At 33.0% G+C, this 23,384-nt stretch overlaps 1 protein-coding gene across 1 annotated transcript in view; it reads right to left on the reverse strand.

The window, feature by feature from the left end:
* Positions 1-4,298: 4,298 nt before the first annotated feature.
* Positions 4,299-23,384, reverse strand: part of pcmtd1 (protein-L-isoaspartate (D-aspartate) O-methyltransferase domain containing 1) — a 34,737-nt gene continuing 15,651 nt past the window's right edge. The window contains exons 3-6 of the mRNA XM_056450995.1: positions 18,255-18,357; positions 9,706-9,877; positions 7,858-7,981; positions 4,299-5,494 (exon numbers count right to left, since the gene is read on the reverse strand). Coding sequence (XP_056306970.1) covers positions 5,118-5,494; positions 7,858-7,981; positions 9,706-9,877; positions 18,255-18,357 — 776 coding nt within the window. The 3' untranslated portion in view covers positions 4,299-5,117. The remainder of the gene's footprint in view (positions 5,495-7,857; positions 7,982-9,705; positions 9,878-18,254; positions 18,358-23,384) is intronic.

Consider the following 23,384-nt stretch of genomic DNA (forward strand, 5'->3'; position numbering starts at 1 on the left):
TAAATAATTAAAATCAATCATTGACTTGTGCTGTCTTCATTAATTTCAAAAACCTTGATTTCTTTACAATTTAAAACGGCATCTTACTGACAATAAAATGCATGTTACTATAATTGAGAACACTGAAGTGGTTTTCATGCAAGTAGCATCTCTCTCAGCCATAGGACCTCTCTTTTTCTGGGGGTGTGTGTGTGTGTATGGGGCTGGGGCAAGAATGTTTATGCAACTTCATTTATTCATTTTCTTTTCAGCTTAGTCCCTTTATTAATCAGGGGTGGCTACAGCAGAATGAACTGCCAACTTATCCAGCATATGTTTTAGACAGCGAATGCCCTTTTCAGCTGCAACCCATTACTGGAAAACACTCATTCACTACGAACAATTTAGCTTACCCAATTCACCTATACCGTATGTCTTTGGACTGTGGGGGAAACCGGAGCACCCGGAAGAAACCCATGCGAACGCGGAGAGGACATGCAAACTCCACACAGGAAAGCCAACTGACTCGAGGCTCGAACCAGAAACCTTCTTGCTGTGAGGCGACAGCACTACCTACTGCGCCACCGCCTCGCTCCGTCATGCAACTTATGCCCAGGAAAAAAGTTTCTCTGCGTTGATGACAACTATCCTCATCTAATGAAGCTCCTCATGTCGCCAAATGCCGATAAAATTAAATTAGTGACAATATTAGTGGATACGCAGGTGATAACGTGAGCTGTGCTACCAAAGGAGGAGACGAAGCCACAATGTCAAAGCAAATAAAACTGAATTTTCTCCACCGCGAACACATTACTCAGACGGAATTAAACAAAAGAATATCTAGATATATAGTTGAGGACATGCTACCATTTTCTCTCACATTGTCCCAGAACATTAAAATAGTGTAGATTAGTGTATAATGTTTATGTATTTTATAGTCATTTGACATATTTGATTTTTTTTTTTAAAGTAACGCAATAGTTACTTTCTCAGGTAATTAGTTACTATTTGTGAGAAGTAACTAGTAAATATAACTAATTACTCTTTTAAAGAAACAGGCCCAACACTGGTGAAACTACAAAACATATACCGAAAACCACTTCGTAAAAATATTACAGCTTGGCTATAAACATCTTTAATGAAAAGATGGTTGAGAAACAAAGCATCAAATTACAGCCAGTGATACACTTGGGGTAAAAAAACACACCGAGTTTGTCCTGAAGGAGCGTCTGACAACTAGCTGTGGAATCAAAGTTCTGGAACATTCTGACAACGTTCTAGCAATCAAAACAATGCAACCTTTAGAAATATGTAAAATGCTGAACAACATCATCTCAGAAACCATAGGAGGTTTAAATGGCCTTTTTCTTCTGTCAACACCTCAAAAAGGTTTGTGCATTTTCAAGAGCTGTAAAAAGTCTGTTTTTCCAGTGAGAAAGGTAACATTAGCATGCTACGTGCCATCGCAACACCAAAGCAAACAAATTTCTCTTTTATAAGTAATTTTGAATTCAAAGTTGGTATGATGTTGTTTTAAAAGGAATAAAACTTAAAAACTTTACACTAGGTGTGGGGAATCACTTTGGTTATTATTTTTACATTTTAGTTTTCCCATTACCATCATATAAGAGTTAAGGTGCTTAAAGTCCACCAAGAAAATAAAGAAAAATCAGGTTTGTATATCTTGTTTGTATGACCAATAACTGATTTAATAATATTATTTTTACAAATAACGACAATAATATTGATAACATTGATAACTATTTTTGGCAATAAAATGTTTTGGACAAGTTTAGATTAACAGAGAAGTTAAAACACGCACAAAAAAAATATATATATATATATATATTTTTTTTTAATGAAAACACAATAGGTATTTGAAGAAAACACAATAGGTATTTGAAGAAATGTCCATTTGCACCGAGTAATTTGTGTAAATTCACCCCCGAGTGAAAAGTAGCATAAATGTTTACTCACCGTGTTCTATTCAGCATATCACGTCTTCGCGTGTACGTGGAAAAACAAAATATCAAATCATTGAAATTGAATATTTAGCCTAATGATAATTACCTCAAGCGGTACCTCATCTCCGAGTAATGCGCGTTCATGAGACATTTTGGCGCGAAATTTTTGTCCTCGGTCTGCCAAACAAACGTAAATAGTAAGTGTAGTGTAACTTCCGAGGTAAATATACCTATGTTCGTCGAAATAGCAATCCCGTTCTATGACGGATTTCTATTGCACGTGTCCCGTCGAATCATTTAGGGCTGACAACCACATCCTTTTTTTGGACCAAAGGAAGGCATACAAGTGGGATAAACATCATTGTGAGAAAGGTAAACAATGACTGAAATAGAGTTTTTTTTTTCGTTGGTACTTCTATATAGGTTAAAGGTTATACAGAGACTATATGAACAACAGTAGGATTAAAAGGGATAGTTCACTAAAAACTGAACATTCTGTCATCTCACTCGTTCCAAACACATTTGAACACAAAAGAAGATATTTTGAAGAATGCTGAAAACCTGGAACCATTAATTTACATAATGTTTGTTTTACCTATGTAAGTCAATGGGTACAGGTTTCCAGCTTTCTTTAAAATACATTATTTTGTGTTGACCAGAAGAAAGAAACTCGTAAATGATTTCGGACCAATTTAGTGAGAGTAGATAGTAAATTTACAATTTTGGGTGAACAATCCTTTTAACGCAACAAAGATTATTGTCTTAATCTGTATAAAATGTGACAGAAATGATTTGTAAATGTGATTAGATTCCATTTAATATAAGAAAATCATATAAAATCAATTGAATAACTGAAATTAGGCCAAAGATTTCATATGCTGACAATATATTGCAAACCATTTGTTACGACAGCGTGAAATCACAGATTACAAACTGACACAAACAGTGAAGTCTCTTATATTTCGAGTGTACGATGAGATTTTGAGGAAAGATTTTGAGGAAGATTATGAGGAAAAAAAACAACATCAAATCAACGAAACTGAATGTACTATTTAGCGTAAAGAAAATGACCTCAAGCGGTGGGTCTCCTAATAATGCGCGCTCATGAGATGTTTGGCACGCATTTTTGTCCTCGGTCTGCCAAAAAACAAACATTGAATGTGGTTTATTTTCTGACGTAAATTTACCTGTTATGTCTGTTGAAATAGCAAGTTATCGCATTCTGTGAGCTAGATTTATCTATATTGATACGTGTCCCATTGAATCCTTTTATAGACGACCACATCTTTTATGGACCAAAGAAAGCCATACAAGTGGGATAAACATCATGATGAGTAAGGTAAATGACTGAAATCGAGACGTTTTTTTCCTCTGTCTACATACGCTAAAGCTTATAGAGGGACTAAATGAACAACAGGAAGATTATAATTAAAGGGATAGTTCACCAAAAACTGAACATTCTGTCGCTAATCTCACTGATTTGTTCCAAACCCATTTGAGTCGAACACAAAAGAAGATATTTTGAAGAATGCTGGAAACCTGTAACCATTAACTTACGTGATGTTTTTTTTTTCCTACTATGTAAGTCAATGGTTTCAGCTTTTTCTTAAAAATATTTGCAGTTAAACAGACGAAAGAAGCTCATAAAAGATTTGGGACCATAGGTATTTGAAGAAATGTCCATTTCCACCGAGTAATTTGTGTAAATTCACCCCCGAGTGAAAAGTGGCATGAATGTTTACTCACCGTGTTCTATTCTGCATATCACGTCTTCGCGTGTACGTGGAAAAACAAAATATCAAATCATTGAAATTGAATACTTAGCCTAAAGAAAATTACCTCAAGTGGTACCTCATCTCCTATTAATGCGCATTCATGAGACATTTTGGCGCAAATTTTTTGTCCTCGCTCTGCCAAACAAACGTAAATAGTACGTGTAGTTTAACTTCTGAGGTAAATATACCTATGTTCGTCGAAATAGCAAGGAAGGAAGGCATACAAGTGGGATAAACATCATTGTGAGCAAGGTAAACAATGACTGAAATAGATTTTTTTTCGTAGGTACGTCTATAACGTCTATATAGGCTAAAGGTTATACAGGGACTATATGAACAACAGTAGGATTATAAGGCATAGTTCAAGGCATGTTTGTTTTTCCTACTATGTAAGTCAATGGTTTCAGCTTTCTTAAAAATATTTGCAGTTGTGTTAAACAGACGAAAGAAACTCATAAAAGATTTGGGACCACTTGAGGAAGAGTAAATAGTACATTTACATTTTTGGGTGAACAATAACGCAACATTATTGTATCAATCTGTACATAATTTGTAAAATGTGACAGACATGATTTGTAAATGTGATTAGATTCCATTTAATATAAGAAAATCATTTACAATCAATTGAATAACTGAAATTAAGCCAAAGATTTCATATGCTGACAATATATTGCAAACAAGTTGTTACGACAGCGTGAAATCACCGATTACAAACCGACACAAACAGTGACGTCTCTTACATCTCAATGATCACAAGCAGAATGTGGAGCGTTAGGTCTTCAGGTCGACTCGCAGATGAAAGAAACAACCAAGAAAAAAAAAAGTACATCATCGATTAAGAGACATCTCAATATCAGTACTTATAAATGTGCCTAGAATGTAAAAAAAAAAAAATCAGATAACAGGCCAAAACAATCATCTCTAGATGGAAATTCACTAAAACAGTTCAAAGAGATACCCAAAGCATTAACAGCAAAATAAACCCAAAGGGAATCAAAGGCATACATCAGTCCCAAAAATAATGACTCGAGTTTTTCATTCTTCCTACAACTTAAAAGAAAGAAAACTGTCATTATTGGACTCATCAAACAGGCTGGTCTTACAACAATACAAGCCAGTGAAAAAATAGCTTCCATCACATTAAAGCAACTCTTCAGAAAACAAACAAGCTTCTAAGCCCTCCCGAGGTCCTCAGCAGTGGGGAAAAAAAATCATCACATTCAAAAATGTGAATATTACTATGTAGAACAAACACAGCAAGCACAATCAAGTCTCTTTTGGGGAAAAAGAAACATGAAATAATAAAAATTCAGCCCAAACCCCATTTTTAAATGTTTAAATTATGCTACATTATCAAAAAAACAACAAAAAAAAAAACAAAGAAAAGAGTGAAGAGACTTTATTTCTTGCGGTAGTACAGCAGGTAGGCTTTGAGCGACTCGGGCAGCGGCAGACTCAAGATTTTGTCTCTCAGGTGGTTGACCTGCGGCTCTTCGGGTTTGATGGGCTCAATGTCTTTCTCCTGCTCCTCGTCTTTGCTCTCCTCCTCGATGCACTCGTCTTCTTCGCTGTCGAGGGGCTGCGGGATCAGCTGGTTGCCCACGAACACGTATGTGTTGATGCGGCGGCGGCGGCGACGACAGCGTCTGCGCTTGCGCTTCTGAGAAGCTCGCGGAGTGTTGGTGCGGTTTGGGTTCTCTTCGTTGGTCAGGCTGCGCAGCGTGCGGCGGATGTAGATTCGGGACAGGTCTTGAAGACTCCGCACACTCAGAGCCGCTGGAAGACACAGGAGATCGCAGAAGTTTTCAGTATTTTGTGATTCATGTTTTTATTGGTTTACTTATCCTTTTTGTATTGCACTATGGCACCTTTGACACTTGAAAGTGACTTTTGAACATTTTTAAAGGTTTAACCCTTTGACTCTACCAAACGGTTGTACCAAACTGTTTTTACTGTTTTAAATAATGATAATGGCTTACACACACAGAATTGTTAGTTTACAAAAAATATATATACATATAACAAACATAATCCTATTGCACTACTACATTTGGTTTTGGTTTTGGTTTTATTTGAAAAACAAAACAAAACAGGAAAACATGTAGAATCTGAGAATATTTTATGGCATACTTTAAAAAAAATAAAGATGATTTAGTGTACAAAAATTTTTTATTTTGAATATATTTTAAATAAATTGGTCTTACACTTCATATTTTCATAGTATATGTCTTAAGTCGGGTACTTTTACCATGAACCGACATATCAACCATTTGGTAGAGGCTGATATTTTAGAATTTATGGAATGTGTTAAAAAACTAGCGACATTAGATGTAATCCAAACATTTTTTTCTTGGTGTGGTAGTTAAAGGGTTAATGTGATATATTGTCTGGGTTGGTGTTGTATATTACGGTACAAAAACTACCAGTACATTTTCAGTAATTTTACAGACTCATTTGTCTATATATTATTTCTTATACATTATATTGTTTTTCTAATACATTTATTAACTGCTAAAATATCAATAAAAGTAACTTTGTTAAACTGTAAAGTTGAATTTTCAACATCAAAATTGATAGATATTTTGAAGAATGTTATAAACGTAACCATTGACATTCATGGTAGAAAAAACATTTCTATGGAAGTCAGTAGTTTCCAACATTCTTCAAAATATCTTCTTTTGTGTTCAACAAAACAAACAAAACATTAAACTGGTTTGTAACAAGTAAATTAGTAAACTATCCCTTAATGGAAAATTGAACATGTCCTTTTTCCACGATAAATCACAAAACAATAGTTTATTATTATCAGAGATTTAGGAGATGTACATAATATTTCGAGAACTAAAATCTGTTTATTGAACAGACATTACATTTTTTTTTATTTTGCTGACATATTACTGGCTTAAAAATTAAGTAATGTTTTATTAATACCCTCTGTTAATGTTGCATGAAAAAAGAAGGAGGGGGGGGGTAGAGCTGGGGAGTACATTTTCACCATTTATGCTGAGGAAAAAGTTATTCATCATTAATGTTTTTTAATAGATCAAATAAAACGGGAAAATTTTCTATATGTATTTGGATATATTTTATAAAATTATAACATAATATTTTATATTGCTACACGAAATCCAAGGGGGAAATAAATTCCCTCCCACCATTTTTGATAGGAAAAAAAAACGTTATTCATCATTTATCAGATTTTTATGCATGCATGTGCACTAGCACATATACATATATATATGGATATGTTTGTGTGTGTATATATATATATATATGCACACTTTTGTGTGCGTGTATATATATATATATATATATATATATATATATATATATATATATATATATATATATATATATATATATATATATATATATATATATATATATATATATATATATATATATACACATATATATATATACATACATACATATATACATATATATATATATATACATATATACATATATACAAGCCCCCGGTTGAATTTTATTTTATTTTTTAAATATTTCCCAAATGATGTTTAACAGAGAAAGGAAATGTTCACGGTTTGTCTGATAATATTTTTTCTTCTGGAGAAAGTCTTATTTGTTTTATTTCGACTTGAATAAAAGCAGTTTTAAATTTATTATGAACCATTTTAGGATCAAAATAGGGTCCCCTTAAGCATTTTTTTCGATAGTCTACAGAACAAACCATCGTTATACAATAACTTGCCTAATTACCCTAACCTGCCTAGTTAACCTAATTAACCTAGTTTTGCCTTTAAATGTCACTTTAAGCTGTATAGAAGTGTCTTGAAAAATATCTAGTCAAATATTATTTACTGTCATCATGGCAAAGATAAAATAAATAATTTATTAGAAATGAGTTATTAAAACTATTATGTTTAGAAATGTGCTGAAAAAATATGCTCTCCATTAAACGGAAATTGGGGGGGAAAATAAGCAGGGGGGGCTAATAATTCAGACTTCAACTGTGTATGTGTGTAAATCTATATATAGAAGGAAAGAAAGAAAGAAATTTTGACTTGACTGCTTACTAGTGGAGATTTCAGATCAATTAACAAAATAATTTAGAGACAAACAGCCTTTAAACAGAAGTATTGAAGGTTTGAGTAGAGATTTAACAAACTCACGGAGCACCACGGCTTCAGATTTGTTGCTGTCTGTCCTGTTCTGCTGAACCAGAGGAGCAAACGACACAGCCAGAATATTCTTACTCTCCCATGAGCTCTGACCCGTCCTGATGATCTGAGTGAGCTGGACAACACAAACAGACACGCTAATAAATCTTTCTCACACACACACACACGCACGCACTATCAGCAAGATCACCAAACCACAGATATATGTATATATCATTAAGAGTTTATTGAAAAATTAGCTTTTCTGCTGCTTGCCACAACAACAACAGAAATCAGATGTGGTTATTTCTTAGTCACATATTTTAATGTGTCAAAACAAGAAAACACTTACACTTTTTTTTTTCACCATAATGTTTCTTTTTTTGTTAAATAACAAGTACAATGTTGTTAAAAGTATATGTATTATGGAGACAATTACATGAATAATCAAATAAATATATTTGTTGGCTTTTGGTCCAAATGGATTGAGTTTAACTCATATTCAACCTAATGCATTTCTGATAAAAATATTATGTCCGCTCCCTCATACTTCTGTAAATAGTTTTTGTTTAAATGGAAGGTCATGTAAAGGGATATGTTGGAATTGTGTAATTGTTTTTATTTTTCCTTCCCTGATTAGGGAATTGAATTTGAAGAGTTTGCATTAAAAATGTATAACAACTGCTGTTAATTATATCTCTTGGCAATAAAAAACCTATTTATTGAGATGGATTGTTGGTGTTTGGTTAGATGTCGGACCGATTGATAAGCTTTACTAGGACAGAAGAAAATTGAGACCTGTTTAAAATGATTTAAGACCTACAACACAATATTGTGAGTCTCAATAAAGTGAATTTGAGACTAAAATTTTTGATTTTGAAATGTAAGACTTTTTAAGACCCCCCGGATAAATCCACAAATCAAGCCAAGTGGCATCTACTTTAAAGAAAGACAGCACAAGTATGTTTGTCTTTAGCGGAAAATGTTGATAAATCATGCGATTACATTTCATTCTTAGTCCATTTTGTAAACATATTAGAGTCATGGTTAAATAAATATACTAAATTCCATCTATTATTGCTCGATCAAACTAATAGTTTCACCATTTTAGGAAAGAAATATTTATTATTATTATTCAAAATGATTAACTACACTTGTGTTTACTTGCTAGTCATTCATTTATTTTCTTTTCAGCTTAGTCCCTTTATTAATCTGTGGTCGCCACAGCCAACTTATCCAGCATATGTTTTACGCAACGGATGCTCTTCCAGCTGCAACCCATCACTGGGAAACGCCCATACACTCTTGCATTCACAAACACATACACTACAATTTAGCAATTTAGCTTACCTAACTTTGGACTGTGGGGGAAACTGAAGCACCCGGAGGAAACCCACGCCAACACGGGGAGAACATGCAAACTCCACACAGAAATGCCAACTGGCCCAGCTGGGACTAGAACCAGCGACCTTCTTGCAGCGAAGCAGTCGTGCTACCCACTGCGCCTTATTATTCATAAATTATTTACCTAAATGTATTTATAGTTAATTTCAGTTTTTAATTTTATTGTGTTTTAAGAAAATATTTATTTTTAAATAGTCCTACTTAGCTTTAATTTTTCCTATTTTTTCAAATTTGATTTAGCTATGATTTATTTAATAATTGTTTTATTTAGTAATTATTTAAATAGATTATAATTGATTTAAGTGGTAAAATTGCTTTTAATTATCCACTAAAAATGATTCATCAATAAAAATTTAGACACAGAGCTGTGAATAAATATTCTGTCATGTAGTTTCATACACATATTTTTACAGTAAGTGTAAAAATCTCTCTTTGACTGTGGCTGCTGTGTTTTACCTGATCCTCTATTGGCATGACCAGAATCCCTCCGACTTTGAGCAGGATCTTCATGTAGTTCTCATGGTCCTTCTGAACTCCAGCGCCGCAGTAAATGCGGTCGTACTGATGACTGTCTGAGGAAATCTCCAGGCAGTTGCCCACCACAAAGTGTGGCTCGCAGAACTCAAACCTGAAAGCACACATTTACGATTAGACTCCAGAATGTCTGTAGCACGACTGCTACATTTAATAGTGCTTTTTTTCACAAAACCTTCTGATGAAGATTAACAATACTGGAATAATTAGATATTGCTATATTTTATTTTTCTGCGATAAATATTGCGATATGAATACGGTTTCACAAGATGGTTTGAATAGCTCTATTTGACAGTTTTCTGGGGAATCTAACAGTATTCAGGTACAGAAGGTGAATAATCACAATGCAAATTATGACTTTCTTACTTTACTTTTGCTTGTTTCTAGTCAAAATATCTCAACTTCAAAATAAATAAGTTAAAATTAAGAGGTTTTCCTTAAAACAAGCTAAAATATTTGCCAATGGAGAGTAAAATAATCTTGTTTTTGCTTTGAAATGTTGATATTAGGACTAGAAGACAAAAAGTAAGAAAAACATTTTCCATTAGAAATAAATACAGTTAATCTTTGTTACACCTCCAAGCATAATTTTCTGTGTGCAAATATTTTAAACTCGCTTGAAATGCTCAGTCACAGGCCTTAAAAGCACATGCATATGCCAAACTTTCCATCTATTATGGTTAAACGTAGCAGTGACACTATAAATCACATGTGTTCTGTGGCTCCTGGTCAACTATAATTCAGACCCAACATTGCATATCTTGTGATGTAACTATTGCAGATGCGCACATTGCGATATCGATGCTGAAACGATATATTGTGCAGCTCTTCCAATATGGTTGCAAAATGCTACAATCACATGGGCTTTGATTTCTTTCAGATCAATAAATATGCTGAAGCCAAATTTTGGAGAACGTTATCAAAATGTTTGTGCTTAAAACAATCTTGGTTATTGTTTTACACATTAACGCGCATCCCTAGATAAAAAGTACATGTTGCAAAGAAAAGAGAATACAAATAAAACAAAGTGTTTATTTTAGCATTTCAAATAATATTAGAGTATTTAGTGATGTTGTTACGAGCTTCTATGGCCATTTTCACAGCGAAAAAAATGTATACTGGAGATATAAATTATATTAAGGATTTACAATTTATTTTTGCTAAAAAAAATTCAAAAACTATATTTAGATTAACAAAAAGTTAAAGTTGTCAGTGTTAAAAATTGCTTCAAAAGACTCAACCGAATAAATTAATCAGAATTAATCCCAACATAATACAGTATTTATTAATAATACTTTTTTAAATAATAATTTTTTATATTTTTTTGCTGCTGGATGGTATGTTTAGATAAGTTGTCCCAAAAATAATAATCTTAACTTTGTTTTCCAATTTAAACAGTCTAAAATGACTATTCTACTGTATCAAAATAACCATTTACAGCATGTATTTAAAAATATTTTGCGCTGTATATAAAAAAAGAAGTCATTAATATATAAAGAGGTCATTAATCTCAACGTATGTGTTTTTAACATATTATAATGTGATATAGCTGAAGAACTAAACTGTATTTTTTATTTATTTATTTATTTTTTTTTTCATAAGTCATTTTTCCGGACCTCTTGGCCAGGTCACCCTTGTAAATGAGATCTCGATCTCAATGGGTTTTTTATCTGGTTAAGTAAAGAAACATATGTTAAAATGCCCACGACAAATAAATAAAATAATGTAGAAATGGTAAAAATACAGATTAAGTCAGAATTATTAGCCCCCCCTGTTTATTTTTCCCCCAATTTCTGTTTAACAGAAAGAAGATTTTTTTTCAACACATTTGTAAACGTAATAGTTTTAATAACTCATCTCTAATAACTGATTTATTTTATCTTTGCCATGATGACAGTAAATAATATTTGACTAGATATTTTTCAAAATACCAGTATATCGAAATATTACTAGTAATATTCAGCTTAAAGTGACATTTAAAGGCTAGGTTAAAACTAGGTTAAATAGGCAAGTTAGGGTAATTAGGCAAGTTATTGTATAGTAGTGGTTTGTTATGTCGACAATCAAAAAATATAAGGCTTAAGAGGGCTAATATTGACCTTAAAATTGTTGAAAAAAATGCTTTTATTCTAGCTGAAATAAAACAAATAAGACTTTCTCAAGAAGAAAAAATATTATAGGAAATACTGTGAAAAATTCCTTCCTCTGTTAAACATCATTTGGGAAATATTTAAAAAAGAAAGAAGAAAATTCACAGGAGGGTGAATAATTTAACTGTATACAAGTTGTTTATTTAAAGAGTTTTGTGTCAGTCTTTTAAATGTGCTTTCCAAAGATTCCCACGTACAGTAAATAGTTCAAATCAGCCTGTTAACATGCGTCATCCAGTGGTATAAACAGATGATTCATGTGACAGGGTTGTTTGACCTCATATTATGCGTGCTGTGATGCATTCATTATGAATTCATGCTGCTGTTTGTGCATCATTTGTTGTTTGCTTGTGTGAATGAGAGTGTACGGGTGTTTTCCAGAAATGGGTTGCGGCTGGAAGGACATCTGCTGCATAAAACATATGGTGGAATAGTTGGTGGTTCATTCCGCTGTGGTGACCTCTGAAATAGAAACTAAGCCGAAGGAAAATGAATGAATGAATGAGTTGAGGTTACATGGGGAAAAGCATTTTAATGATGTGCAGGCTTTCAAAACAGCTGGGAACCGACTATAACAGTAAGAATTTATGGAAGGCAATGAGGGACAAAAACGAACACAAAATCTTTTGGTCCCGCTTGTTCCATTAGTTTCTTGGAAGTGGGTTTTTTTTTGTAACTGCGTTTTTTTTCTTTCCAAATTGCCAAGTTTTCAGTCACTATTTAACTTCTTTTTTTTTTCCTTAAAGGGATATTTCAACTAAAATGAAAATGACCATTTACTCTCCCTTGTGTGGTTTATACCTTTATCTATTTCTTCTGTTGAACACAAAAGATACTTTGAAAAATACTTACCCACTGACTTCTACCATTCATTCATTCATTTTCCTTCAGCTCATTCATCAGGGGTTGCCACAGCAGAATGAACCGCTAACTTATCCAGCATATGTTTTACACAGCGGATGTCCTTCCAGCTGCAACCCAGTACTGGAAAACACCCATGCACACACATACACTATGGCCAATTTAGTTAACCCACTTCACCTATAGCGCATGTGTTTGGACTGTGGGAGAAACTGGAGCACCCGGAGGAAACCCACGCCAACATGGGAGAACATGCAAAGATCGATTTCGCTTGTATAATGAGCCTTTTTCTCAGCCTCTTACGTTTATATTCAGTTATTTCATGTTAAAGGCAATGAAAATAACATACTGTTTGGCATAAAAGTAAAATTAATTAACCTACAAATAAGAGGTGTGAACTATCCCTGGGGTGAACTGTCCCTTTAAATACTGTTTTAGTGTTCGAGTTTCCAAAGCGTGTGAATAAAAAGGCACGTGATTGGATTGTCTACCATACTATGCTAAAAACATATTGTTTCACCAAGGGCTGGGCGATTAATCGAAAAGTAAATGAAATCGACATTCATAACCTATAATTGATCAAATTTTTTCTGGTCAATTTATTTTATATATTTTTTAGATTATTTTTTTAGGTTTCCACCTTTAATTGATAGGACAATAGAAAGTATTGACAGGAAAGTGTGGGGAGCAGAGAGAGGGGAAGGATCAGCACAGGAACACAAGGGGGGAACCTAACTCGGGTCGCTGTGAGCACCGGAGTGCACGTGTCGATGCACCAACCACTACACCACTGATGCCGACTTCCAGGTCGATTTTTTTCAATTATTTTCTCCACCATGTTTGGAGTGACGTAACCCCGCTCTGTTAGCCACACTTTGCAGTTACATCTGATCTCTGGTCAAGTAGGGTGATGGACTCATTCTTGAGCCTTACTTTACTCTTTCATTGACGATGATTGGAAACTGCACCAGAGATGCCTTGAGACGGCATATTTTCCATTACATTAAAATTATTATTTACATTAAAATATTTGTTTACAGAAGATTTAAGAAATAAAAAAATGTATAAATAAAATGATCGCTCATTACACGTAATCGAGATTTATATTTTAGGCCAAATTGCCCAACCCTAGTTTCACCCAGTTAATTTTTCCACCAAAACGCACCGTAGCAGGGTTTAACATCTAGAATTTACCCTGCTTCTGAATTATACAGTAATTGAGAAATGTTCCTTTACCCAGAGATTTAAAAATAGAGGTTTCGAAAAACCCTATGGATTAGATTGGCAGGTGCCTGCAGTGAGGTAAACTGAGACTGAAGCAAGCCACATTAATGCTGCCGCAGACCTGTGGTTAACTTTGATTTAGTCAAGCCTGCCCTATTAATCTTCCATACGGACGCATTTGATAAACTCTCAGTGAATGAATTACTATAAGTAAATATCAGATCTCTGTGGTCTGCCGTGCTCTACACACACCTGCGGGAGCACCTGTCACACACACAACTGCTGGGTCACACACACATTTCACTTGAGGACTGGACACACACACATATATTTACTGCTTGCAAACATCTGTTTTTGTCATGCATCATTATTGAGGTCAGGAGAAGCAGTTGTCTTGACGTATCAGACTGATGCTATTAAACAATACATAGAAGCGGGTGTAAATAGCATAGTTATATAAATAGCAACAAATAATAATAATAATAATATAAAATAAGTAATACTAATAAAAATTATATAATAAAAACATATAATAATAATAAAAGCAACAAAGATTTTAAATGATTAAAAACAGATTAAAATGTGGTAAAACAGGAAAAAAAGAAAGAAAAAGACACAAGTAATGTGATCTGCCGGACATAGCACAGAGCTCATTCAGTAAATACTCTAAGCAAATACAAACACTGATGGACTCATGCTAATACTCAAAATCAAATTTCTCCTGGCATTAAATTCTTCTTATATTTATATTCAGTTCATTCTTGTTAAAGGCTATGAAAATAACCTACATTTTGCCATAAAGGTGAAATTAATGAACCTAGAAATAAGAGCTGGAAAAAAAAAATGCTCATTTCAAAAGAAAGGTTCGGATGGCACTTGGAGGTTTTTGCATTTGAACTCTTCAAATAATGACAGATTACATTTTGGGGGTGTACTATCCCTTTAAATATTGTTGTAGTGTTTGAATTTCCAAAGCATATGAATATAAGGCATGTGATTGCATTTTTACCATAGTATTGCAGATAATGCATTATTTCAGCCTTTTAATTTTGCCAAAATGCACTGTAGCAGTGTATAAAATCCAGTATTAACCCTGCTTCTGAACTAGAAGTGTGAAATACTCCTTTACCCGAGGATTAAAGAAGAGAGGTTTTGAAAGAGGACTATACAATTTCCCTTGTGTTTCTAGATGTTAAATACAAGGGAAATTGCTTTTTTTAAATTCATGGGTAAAAAAAAGAATTCTTAGAATTTCTGAAGGACATGTGAGTGTGCTTGCCCATGCAGAACTCAACAACATAATGTTAGGCTGTTGTTAGCGCACTGCTATTTCATTGGCAGGTGGTTTGTTCAGTGCTTTGCTCTGTTTATGCCATGGGCCTTGATGTTAACTCCTATTATATATGAAAAGCAGTGTGCTGTTACTTTTGCGTGACAAAAAAATAAACTCTGACCTACATATTGAGGATATATACAGTGTTCAGCATATATATACGTACACCCCTCACAAATCTATCTTTTAAATTCATATTTTTAATAGGAACCTATACAATATTATATTTGCGCATATACATTAGATTTGTCAATACTGAAGCCAAATCTGGAGCTTATCTAACAAAATAACTTACGATAACAAGTCAAAAAATAGTACAGCCAAATCTATATGACAGAGAAAAATATTAAATACAAATTTTTTAAAAAGAGGAAAAAAATCAAGAGAAGCAAAAAATTTAATAAAAATACAGGTTGTAATTTTTTTTTGCAATATTTTGGTTGAATTTAATTGTATTATCTTTCAATTTCTAAATATGTTTGGTGACTACAATATTATTGTAATAAATATATCTGTTTAATAAATCTGTTTTGTTTAAATGTACTAAAATACACTGCCTATATATATTCACTGGGAAATGGATTAAAATATTAAAAATAGAGTGTCCGCAATTATGCTGAGCACTGTATATATAGTCTTTGTCATGATAACAGTGCATAAAATGCTACAAGTTATTTTGCAAGATATTCAACTTAAAGTGCAATTCAAAGGCTTAACTAGGTTAATTAGTCAGTTGTTTGTACTATAGCCAACCGGAAATAAAAATTATTAAAGGGCTAATAATATCGACCCTAAAATTGCTTAAAAAAAAAATTTTACAAATAGCTTATATTCTAGTCAAACTTTATCATATCAATTTGTTTTAGTATCAATATCACAATGTGGGAATCCGCAATAGTCACATTGCAGGATCTGCAATGCCAAATTGGGATTACAATTAACCATGAACCACAATTCAGTGTACATGATTTGACTGAAATAGTTTAATCTTAATATAAGTGTGAAAGATTTTTATTTTGATGTGTTTCCAGGCCTGTGACTAAGATTTCAAACTAATTTGGGCACAAGAAGTTATAAAGTTCGCATTTTTAACAATGAATTATTGTGTTATTATACATTAAAGCATGTATTTCTACAACAAAGACTCCATGCGGTGTTATTTTACATTTGATTATTGAATTTCTACATCTCAATACTGTTAAACTCTATCGAAATGTGTTTTATTTTTTTTTTATATTCGTTCTGTTGTTTCCATCCCTACCTTAATTTGTTTATTTGATGTATTTTTGGGTAATTCGGTATATTTTATGCTGATGCACTCGCTAACAAAATAATAATAATAATAAAAATAATAATAATAATAATAATAATAATAATTCGCATAAAAAAATAAATCTTGGAATGTCAGATTGTGTCCAATATTACGCAGCCTTACCTTGCTCTGTTAATATCAAATTTGGGAAATATTTGAAAGAAATATTCAACTGTACGTGTAATAGGGTTGGGCTGATAGCCGATAGACAGTCCGATGCTGAGCACGATGCACAATGCTCCGCTCCGCCCCTTTGCAGCAGCAACCCGCTCGCAAAAAACACACACTTAGGCCCCGTTTACACTAATACGTCTTAGTTTTAAAATGGCATTTTAGAATGAAAACGATCCACGTCCACACTGGTGTTACAATTAACATTTCTGAAAAGATCTTCGTCCATACTATACCACTGAAAACGCACATCACGTGACCACACACACAGGTGTATATAAAAGGTGATATTTATTTAATCTTGTCTCTATCTAACGACTCTTCTGTCTTTTGAATTTATCAGGTAACGTCACAGCGTCAGTACGCTGCTTCAATCTTTCGCTTTCATGCTTGTACTTAGTAATTTTAACAAAAACCTCAGATACTGTTGGTTGCTTCCTGTTGGTTGTACACCTTTTTTACCACCCAAGATTGTCAACCCCATTATAACGACATAGATCACTTCGATTATTCATGCCAGAATCCCGCAAAAAAAAGTGATTGACAGGTGGTAATTTGTGTATAACTTATCTTTTATTTATTTATGATTTGGTTATAGGTAAGCCCACATGGAATCCCGAGTGCAGAAGTCGGCAGATTTCCGCAGATTTTTAGCCCATCATTAAGTCTATTTATTTAGTTGTGTGTAAATGTGTATATATTTATATTTTTTCAGTTTTTAAATTAATTTTTTAGATATATCATTGACTAATATGAAAACGTTCATATGGTTTACTTACAATATAGTCTGTAAAGTAATAATTTTTGTCTGTAGTAGATATATGGTAGATATATTATATGAGAAACATGTTTTGTTTGCCAAATAAATGGATCTAAAAGGATTTGCATTGTAAACATTAAATAAAAGTTAAAAATGTATATTTTTTTAACATATTGAGTTTTTTTAGTTATGATACACCCAAAATCATTCCGCATATCCACAGATTTTTAACAATATTCTGTGCAGAAATAGCAAAAAAATGTCCGCAGATTCTGTCTGGCCACAGTTATGGCTAAAACAAAGACCATGCGGGTCAGGTAGTGTAACTGTAGGCTACAAATAATTAATTAGTTATGAATTAATTAATTATTCATAAATAATTAAATTCACCGCCACCTACGATGACACCACTGTCCATCGCGATGTTTCACATTGGACATCGTATAATGCCAAATTGGTTAACATCGCCCAACCCTAACATGTATATATTATGAACACATTCAAACCAGGTAGAAACAGACCCATGATACCCATGAACCACCTATTAACTATTTCATGCCTTAAAAACATTATTTTTTTTGCAATAATACTTCAAATAGAATTGTTATATTCCACAATAAAATCTACAGCAACACAATGCGAAATAACACTTGAACATGCCTGTCAAAGCTGTCGCTGTTTTTGATGAAGTCATCCAGTCTTTCGTTTGCGTACTCCACAACATCCTTATGAAGCTCCACACCATGATTTACTCCAAATGGACCTGGAAATGAACAAAAATAATCAAATCTCAAGACATTACCTGATGTTTCCTGTCAATAACAAAACTATTTTGATGAACATGTGCCTATGTGTTAATCTTCATCAAATATCTTGAAGAAAAAAATTAAGCAGCACAAATTTTTGGCCAACACTGACAATAATCAGAACTGTTTCTTCAGCAGCAAATCAGCATATTAGAATATTAGGTTAACTTGCGGTGGTAGGCATTGAAACACACCTTTTACCCACAGCACAAAAATAGTTAACTATATGCAACAAACAAAACATAATTTGATTTTTAACACTATTTTATTATTATCTCTCTTAAACCTTTTCTTTTCAATGAGTTAAAATAAAATGTAAAAATCCAATATTTCTCTTTTATTCTATTCAGGAGTCTTGTGCACCCACTGACTCAGTTCAGGTTGCTTTATTGGCATGACATTTAGTACATTACTGCCAAAGCATTTTAGATGTGTATATGTAACATATTGACATCATCAAATTACTAAAACACACAGCAAATGAGAAATCAATGACAGAAAAAGGAATAAAAACAGACAATATCTAAAATAATTATAATAATTAATTATAATATATTATTATAATAAATAATTATAATATAATAATTGCAAGAACAAAAAATGTAGATTATTTAAATAAGACAAATGAGTTGATTACCCTTTTTTGGGGTGAACTATGCCTTTATTTTATTTATTTTTATTTTATTTGTTTATTTATTTATATATTTATTAATTTTTTAACCATTTCTAATGGTGTACAAATATTCTGCAGATAATTTAGATGTAATTTCATCCTCTCTGAATATTTAGTCAAGTTTTTCTGAGTCGTTTAGTTTAAAGAATTAATTATTTAATGTCTCTCTCGCTCTTGTGGCTGTGCGCATAAAATTAACAGCAGCTTATAAAACGAAAGCAAAACCAAATCCTTTTTGGGATTTAGCAACCCCAGCCGGACACAAAAAGATGGGGGTCTCTGTGGGTCAGCAGATCATGTGAGACTGTCTGTGGGAGTGTTGACAGTTCTCGCACACACAGAACCAGCAGTAAGAAACGGGTAAAGGAGAGAAGATTTTACACTACTTAATCGCTTGCGGATGCTTGTTTATATTGGCCGGCTACAAAAAAATAATAATAATTGTGTAAAAGGATGATAATAATAACAGTAAAAAAAAAAAGTGTCACTAAATATACTTGGGCAGTCGTTAATATACCTGCGGGCGGCCTGCCGAAGTAAAGTCTATGTTTGGGAAGCACTGATCATGTGACACTGAAGACATATGCTGAGAGACTTCTTTAAAAAAATAAACGTTGAATGATCATTATAAATGTTATCCCCTAGATTTAAGATAGACGTTCACAAAAACATCATACAGTACAGCATAAAAATTTCAATGCAGCGTTTGAGATTTCTTTTTTATTGTTTTAAAACAATTTAATGTCCCCTCAACTAAAAATCATATCAAACAAGAAGGGTAATACCATACATCTACTCAATATGTGGCAAATATGTGAGAAATCCTTCATGTCTGCATCTAAAACAGTATGAGACAACTTATATGCCAATTTCTGCCAAGGCTTCTGACTTCAAAAATGAACAATAATAATTGTAGTGCAAAAAGGCACATTATCTTGATGCGATTCAAAGCTGCAATTACAATCAGGTGCGAGGTTTAAACAAATAATTAATGGCTACTATTACGCTTTTTAGTGCATAATGTTGCTGTCTGAGCATGAAAAAAGATCTGCAAAGTCACTCCAGCAGGAGTATTTCAGCAAGCACCGTTTCTGAACTCATAGTTTTCTTGTGGGAACATAAACATCCCCATTTTTGTGTTTTTTAACCTTGTGTTTGACAGTTGACGCAAAATAAAAGTTAGTTTAATACTCACGTAACACACCTTCTGAAAGCCGTATATAAGGAGTATAAACTGACAAGGCTGAGCTGCAGCTCATTAGCATTTTAGGACACACACAAAAACAGCTTTTTTCCCCTTCCAGCTAAAGCAGAGACATTTACAGCATGGTAATACAGGTTATTTTGAACTAAAACAGTTAAGCCTGATTTATAGGCCTCATGATCACGTCTGCAACTAGTACACGCTAGTCTGTTCATTTAAAAACTATGTGTGAAGTGAAAGTCTCTCTTTGTGTATTTTTGTGTGGACTATTTAATATATCCACATAGTTGTCCAAATTAATGTCCTGTGATTGTTTTATAACAGACGCGCACCCATACAGGAGGATCTCGCGAGGCTTAATGGTGTTTCTGCCATAGAATGTAAAACAAACTTGCATATGAGCTTCAGGGTGGCTTGTAAATAACTCATGAAAGAGTAAAGTTACGTTAAAGCAAGCACACCATAGTTTTTTCTTGTGAAATTCCCAATAAGTTTATTAAGGTGTATCCATATAAATGGCCCACCCTGTATATATGTATATGTATCTGTGTGGGCCGTTATCAGTGTTAACGCGAAACTCTTATCGTGCGATTTTAAAAAAATATCGCCGTTAATCTATTGTCAAAGTTGGGTTGGGAGCTGGGTCTATTCTATGCAAGCTATGATGACTTTCACATTGATATTTTAGTGCAGATATATACCTGACCAGTGAGCCGTCTGACAAAAAAGTGCCCTTCTGAATCAAATCAGCAGGATGCCTGACTAACTGCAGTTCGGCAGTTTCACTTTAACTCATAAACATTTCATTCATGCGCCGTGACAAACAGGGGTATTAGACGCAAATAAGGAGTAAGGACTGGTGATAGTGTTATGAAATTTAATAACGCACGCCAAACGGAAAGAAAAAAAAACTTCCGTATTTCGCGATGTGTGTGTGTCCAGTCCTTTACTGACAGCCGCCTTTGTATCTTGTCGGAAAATATGGCGAAAAGTCCTACGTGACGGTAATAGTTTGTCAGTAATGCCACTAATATATGCATACTCCATATCTTATTTAAATCTCTGTTTAGTTCAGTTATGATTGTCGGATTAAGGTAATCCAAAAAAAAAATTAATAAAATAACATAAAAAATAAATAAATAAATAAATAAAATAAAAATGCTGTTTACATGGTAGACTCTTAATCAGAGTATTGTTTTAATCATATTAAAATCGTAATTATACTCAATGTTTGACACACCGTCAGGGCTCTGTGAACTTGGCATTGAGAAGCAGCATTTTCCATATGTACGTACATCAAAAGCAAGTATGAAATCGCAGTTTGGAGCTTATGTAGGCCTACAGTTTAATATTGATGTTTAACTGAATAAACAGTTAGTAAACACAAGTACATCTTATTGAACATAATTTATTTTCATCACCAATGATCATAGTAGAACAGTTTTTCAAGAAGTTTGTGATGCATTTTGGAAACAGGAGATGAGCCCCTGGTCTAATACGCCAGTGAGAAACCCGTTTTCAAAGACTTATTATTTGGGTACCACACATATTCTGAATGCCTTCAACAGAATTCAAATGAGCCATTTTAATCTAGATTAATTTCGAGATTAAAAAATTTAACTATGCCCACCTATAAAATATATATATATATTCAGTTGAAGTCAGAATTATAACCCGCCCCCTGAATTATTAGCCCCCCTGTTTATTTTTTTCCCCAATTTCTTAAAAGATTTTTTTCAACACATTTCTAAACATAATAGTTTTAATAACTCATTTCTAAAAACTGATTTATTTTATCTTCGCCATGATGACAGTAAATAATATTTGACTAGATATTTTTCAAGACACTTCTATACAGCTTAAAGTGACATTTAAAGGTTTAACTAGGTTAATTAGGTTAACTAGGGAGGTTAGGGTAATTAGGCAAGTTATCGTATAATGATGGTTTGTTCTGTAGACTATAGAAAAAATATATAGCTTAAAGGGGCTAATAATTATGACCTTAAAATGGTTTTAAAAAATTAAAAACTGCTTTTATTCTGGCCGAAATAAAACAAGTAAGACTTTCTCCAGAAGAAAAAATATTATCAGACATACTGTGAAAATTTCCTTGCTCTGTTAAACATCATTTGGGAAATATTTAAAAAATAAGAAAGACTTCAGAATTAAGTCAGAAAGTGTGTGCGTGTGTGTGTGTGTACCCCTGCTCTACAGCACATCCCATGCATGTAGATGACAACATTGTGATTTATACTTCTACTTATGCGTTCTGTCTGTGTTGCTCTGCAATAACACTTCTGAAACACTACTTGGCAGTATTATTATTCTAAACAAATCAAAGTTAAATGAAACCATAATAAACACAAACATGTTTGTATTACAGATTTTCTTAATTGTTATATTACCATAATAAACGCAAACATTTTTTGTTAAATTTATTATTACAGTTTTTCTTAAATGCTTTATTTAAATATGCAAATTAGCAATATGAAATTAAATATAGTCCAATTTGCATATATATAAAATTCTTGTTTCCTTTGACATAGTAGACCCAACCGTTTTTACAATGTACAGTTTGGGTGAATGCAAGTGGAGATTTATGACAGCCGTTAAAAACATATATTTTAATTTAAATGTACAGACAAAAATTGATAAAGAGCAATAAAATAAACTCTTTAAAGTATATTCTGGGTATTTTCTTTCTATTCGATTTCAAAAATACTTTATGAAAAGCCAAAAATTGTCAAGTACATAAAAAAACTTTCTTTGTTTGCCTGCTGTGTCTCGCCTTAAAGTAGCACTTCCTCTATCAAGCCTAAAAAGCTCATTTATTTAGTCGGAAAATGGTCTTGTGTACAGTTTTTATTGTTGTGCACGTTTCTTCATTTTCTTTCGATTATTATTATTCTAAACAAATCCAAGTCAATGAAACCATAATTAGCGCAAACATGTTTTGTATTACAGATTTTCTAAACTGCTTTATTTAAATATACAAATTAGAAACTAAAAATGTGTGTGAATGAGAGTGCATGGGTGTTTCCCAGTGATGGGTTGCAGCTGGAAGGGCATCCGCTGCGTAAAACATGTTCTGGATAAGTTGATGGTTT

The sequence above is a fragment of the Danio aesculapii genome, chromosome 24 (assembly GCF_903798145.1).
Source record: "Danio aesculapii chromosome 24, fDanAes4.1, whole genome shotgun sequence".
Taxonomy (NCBI): Eukaryota; Metazoa; Chordata; class Actinopteri; order Cypriniformes; family Danionidae; genus Danio; species Danio aesculapii.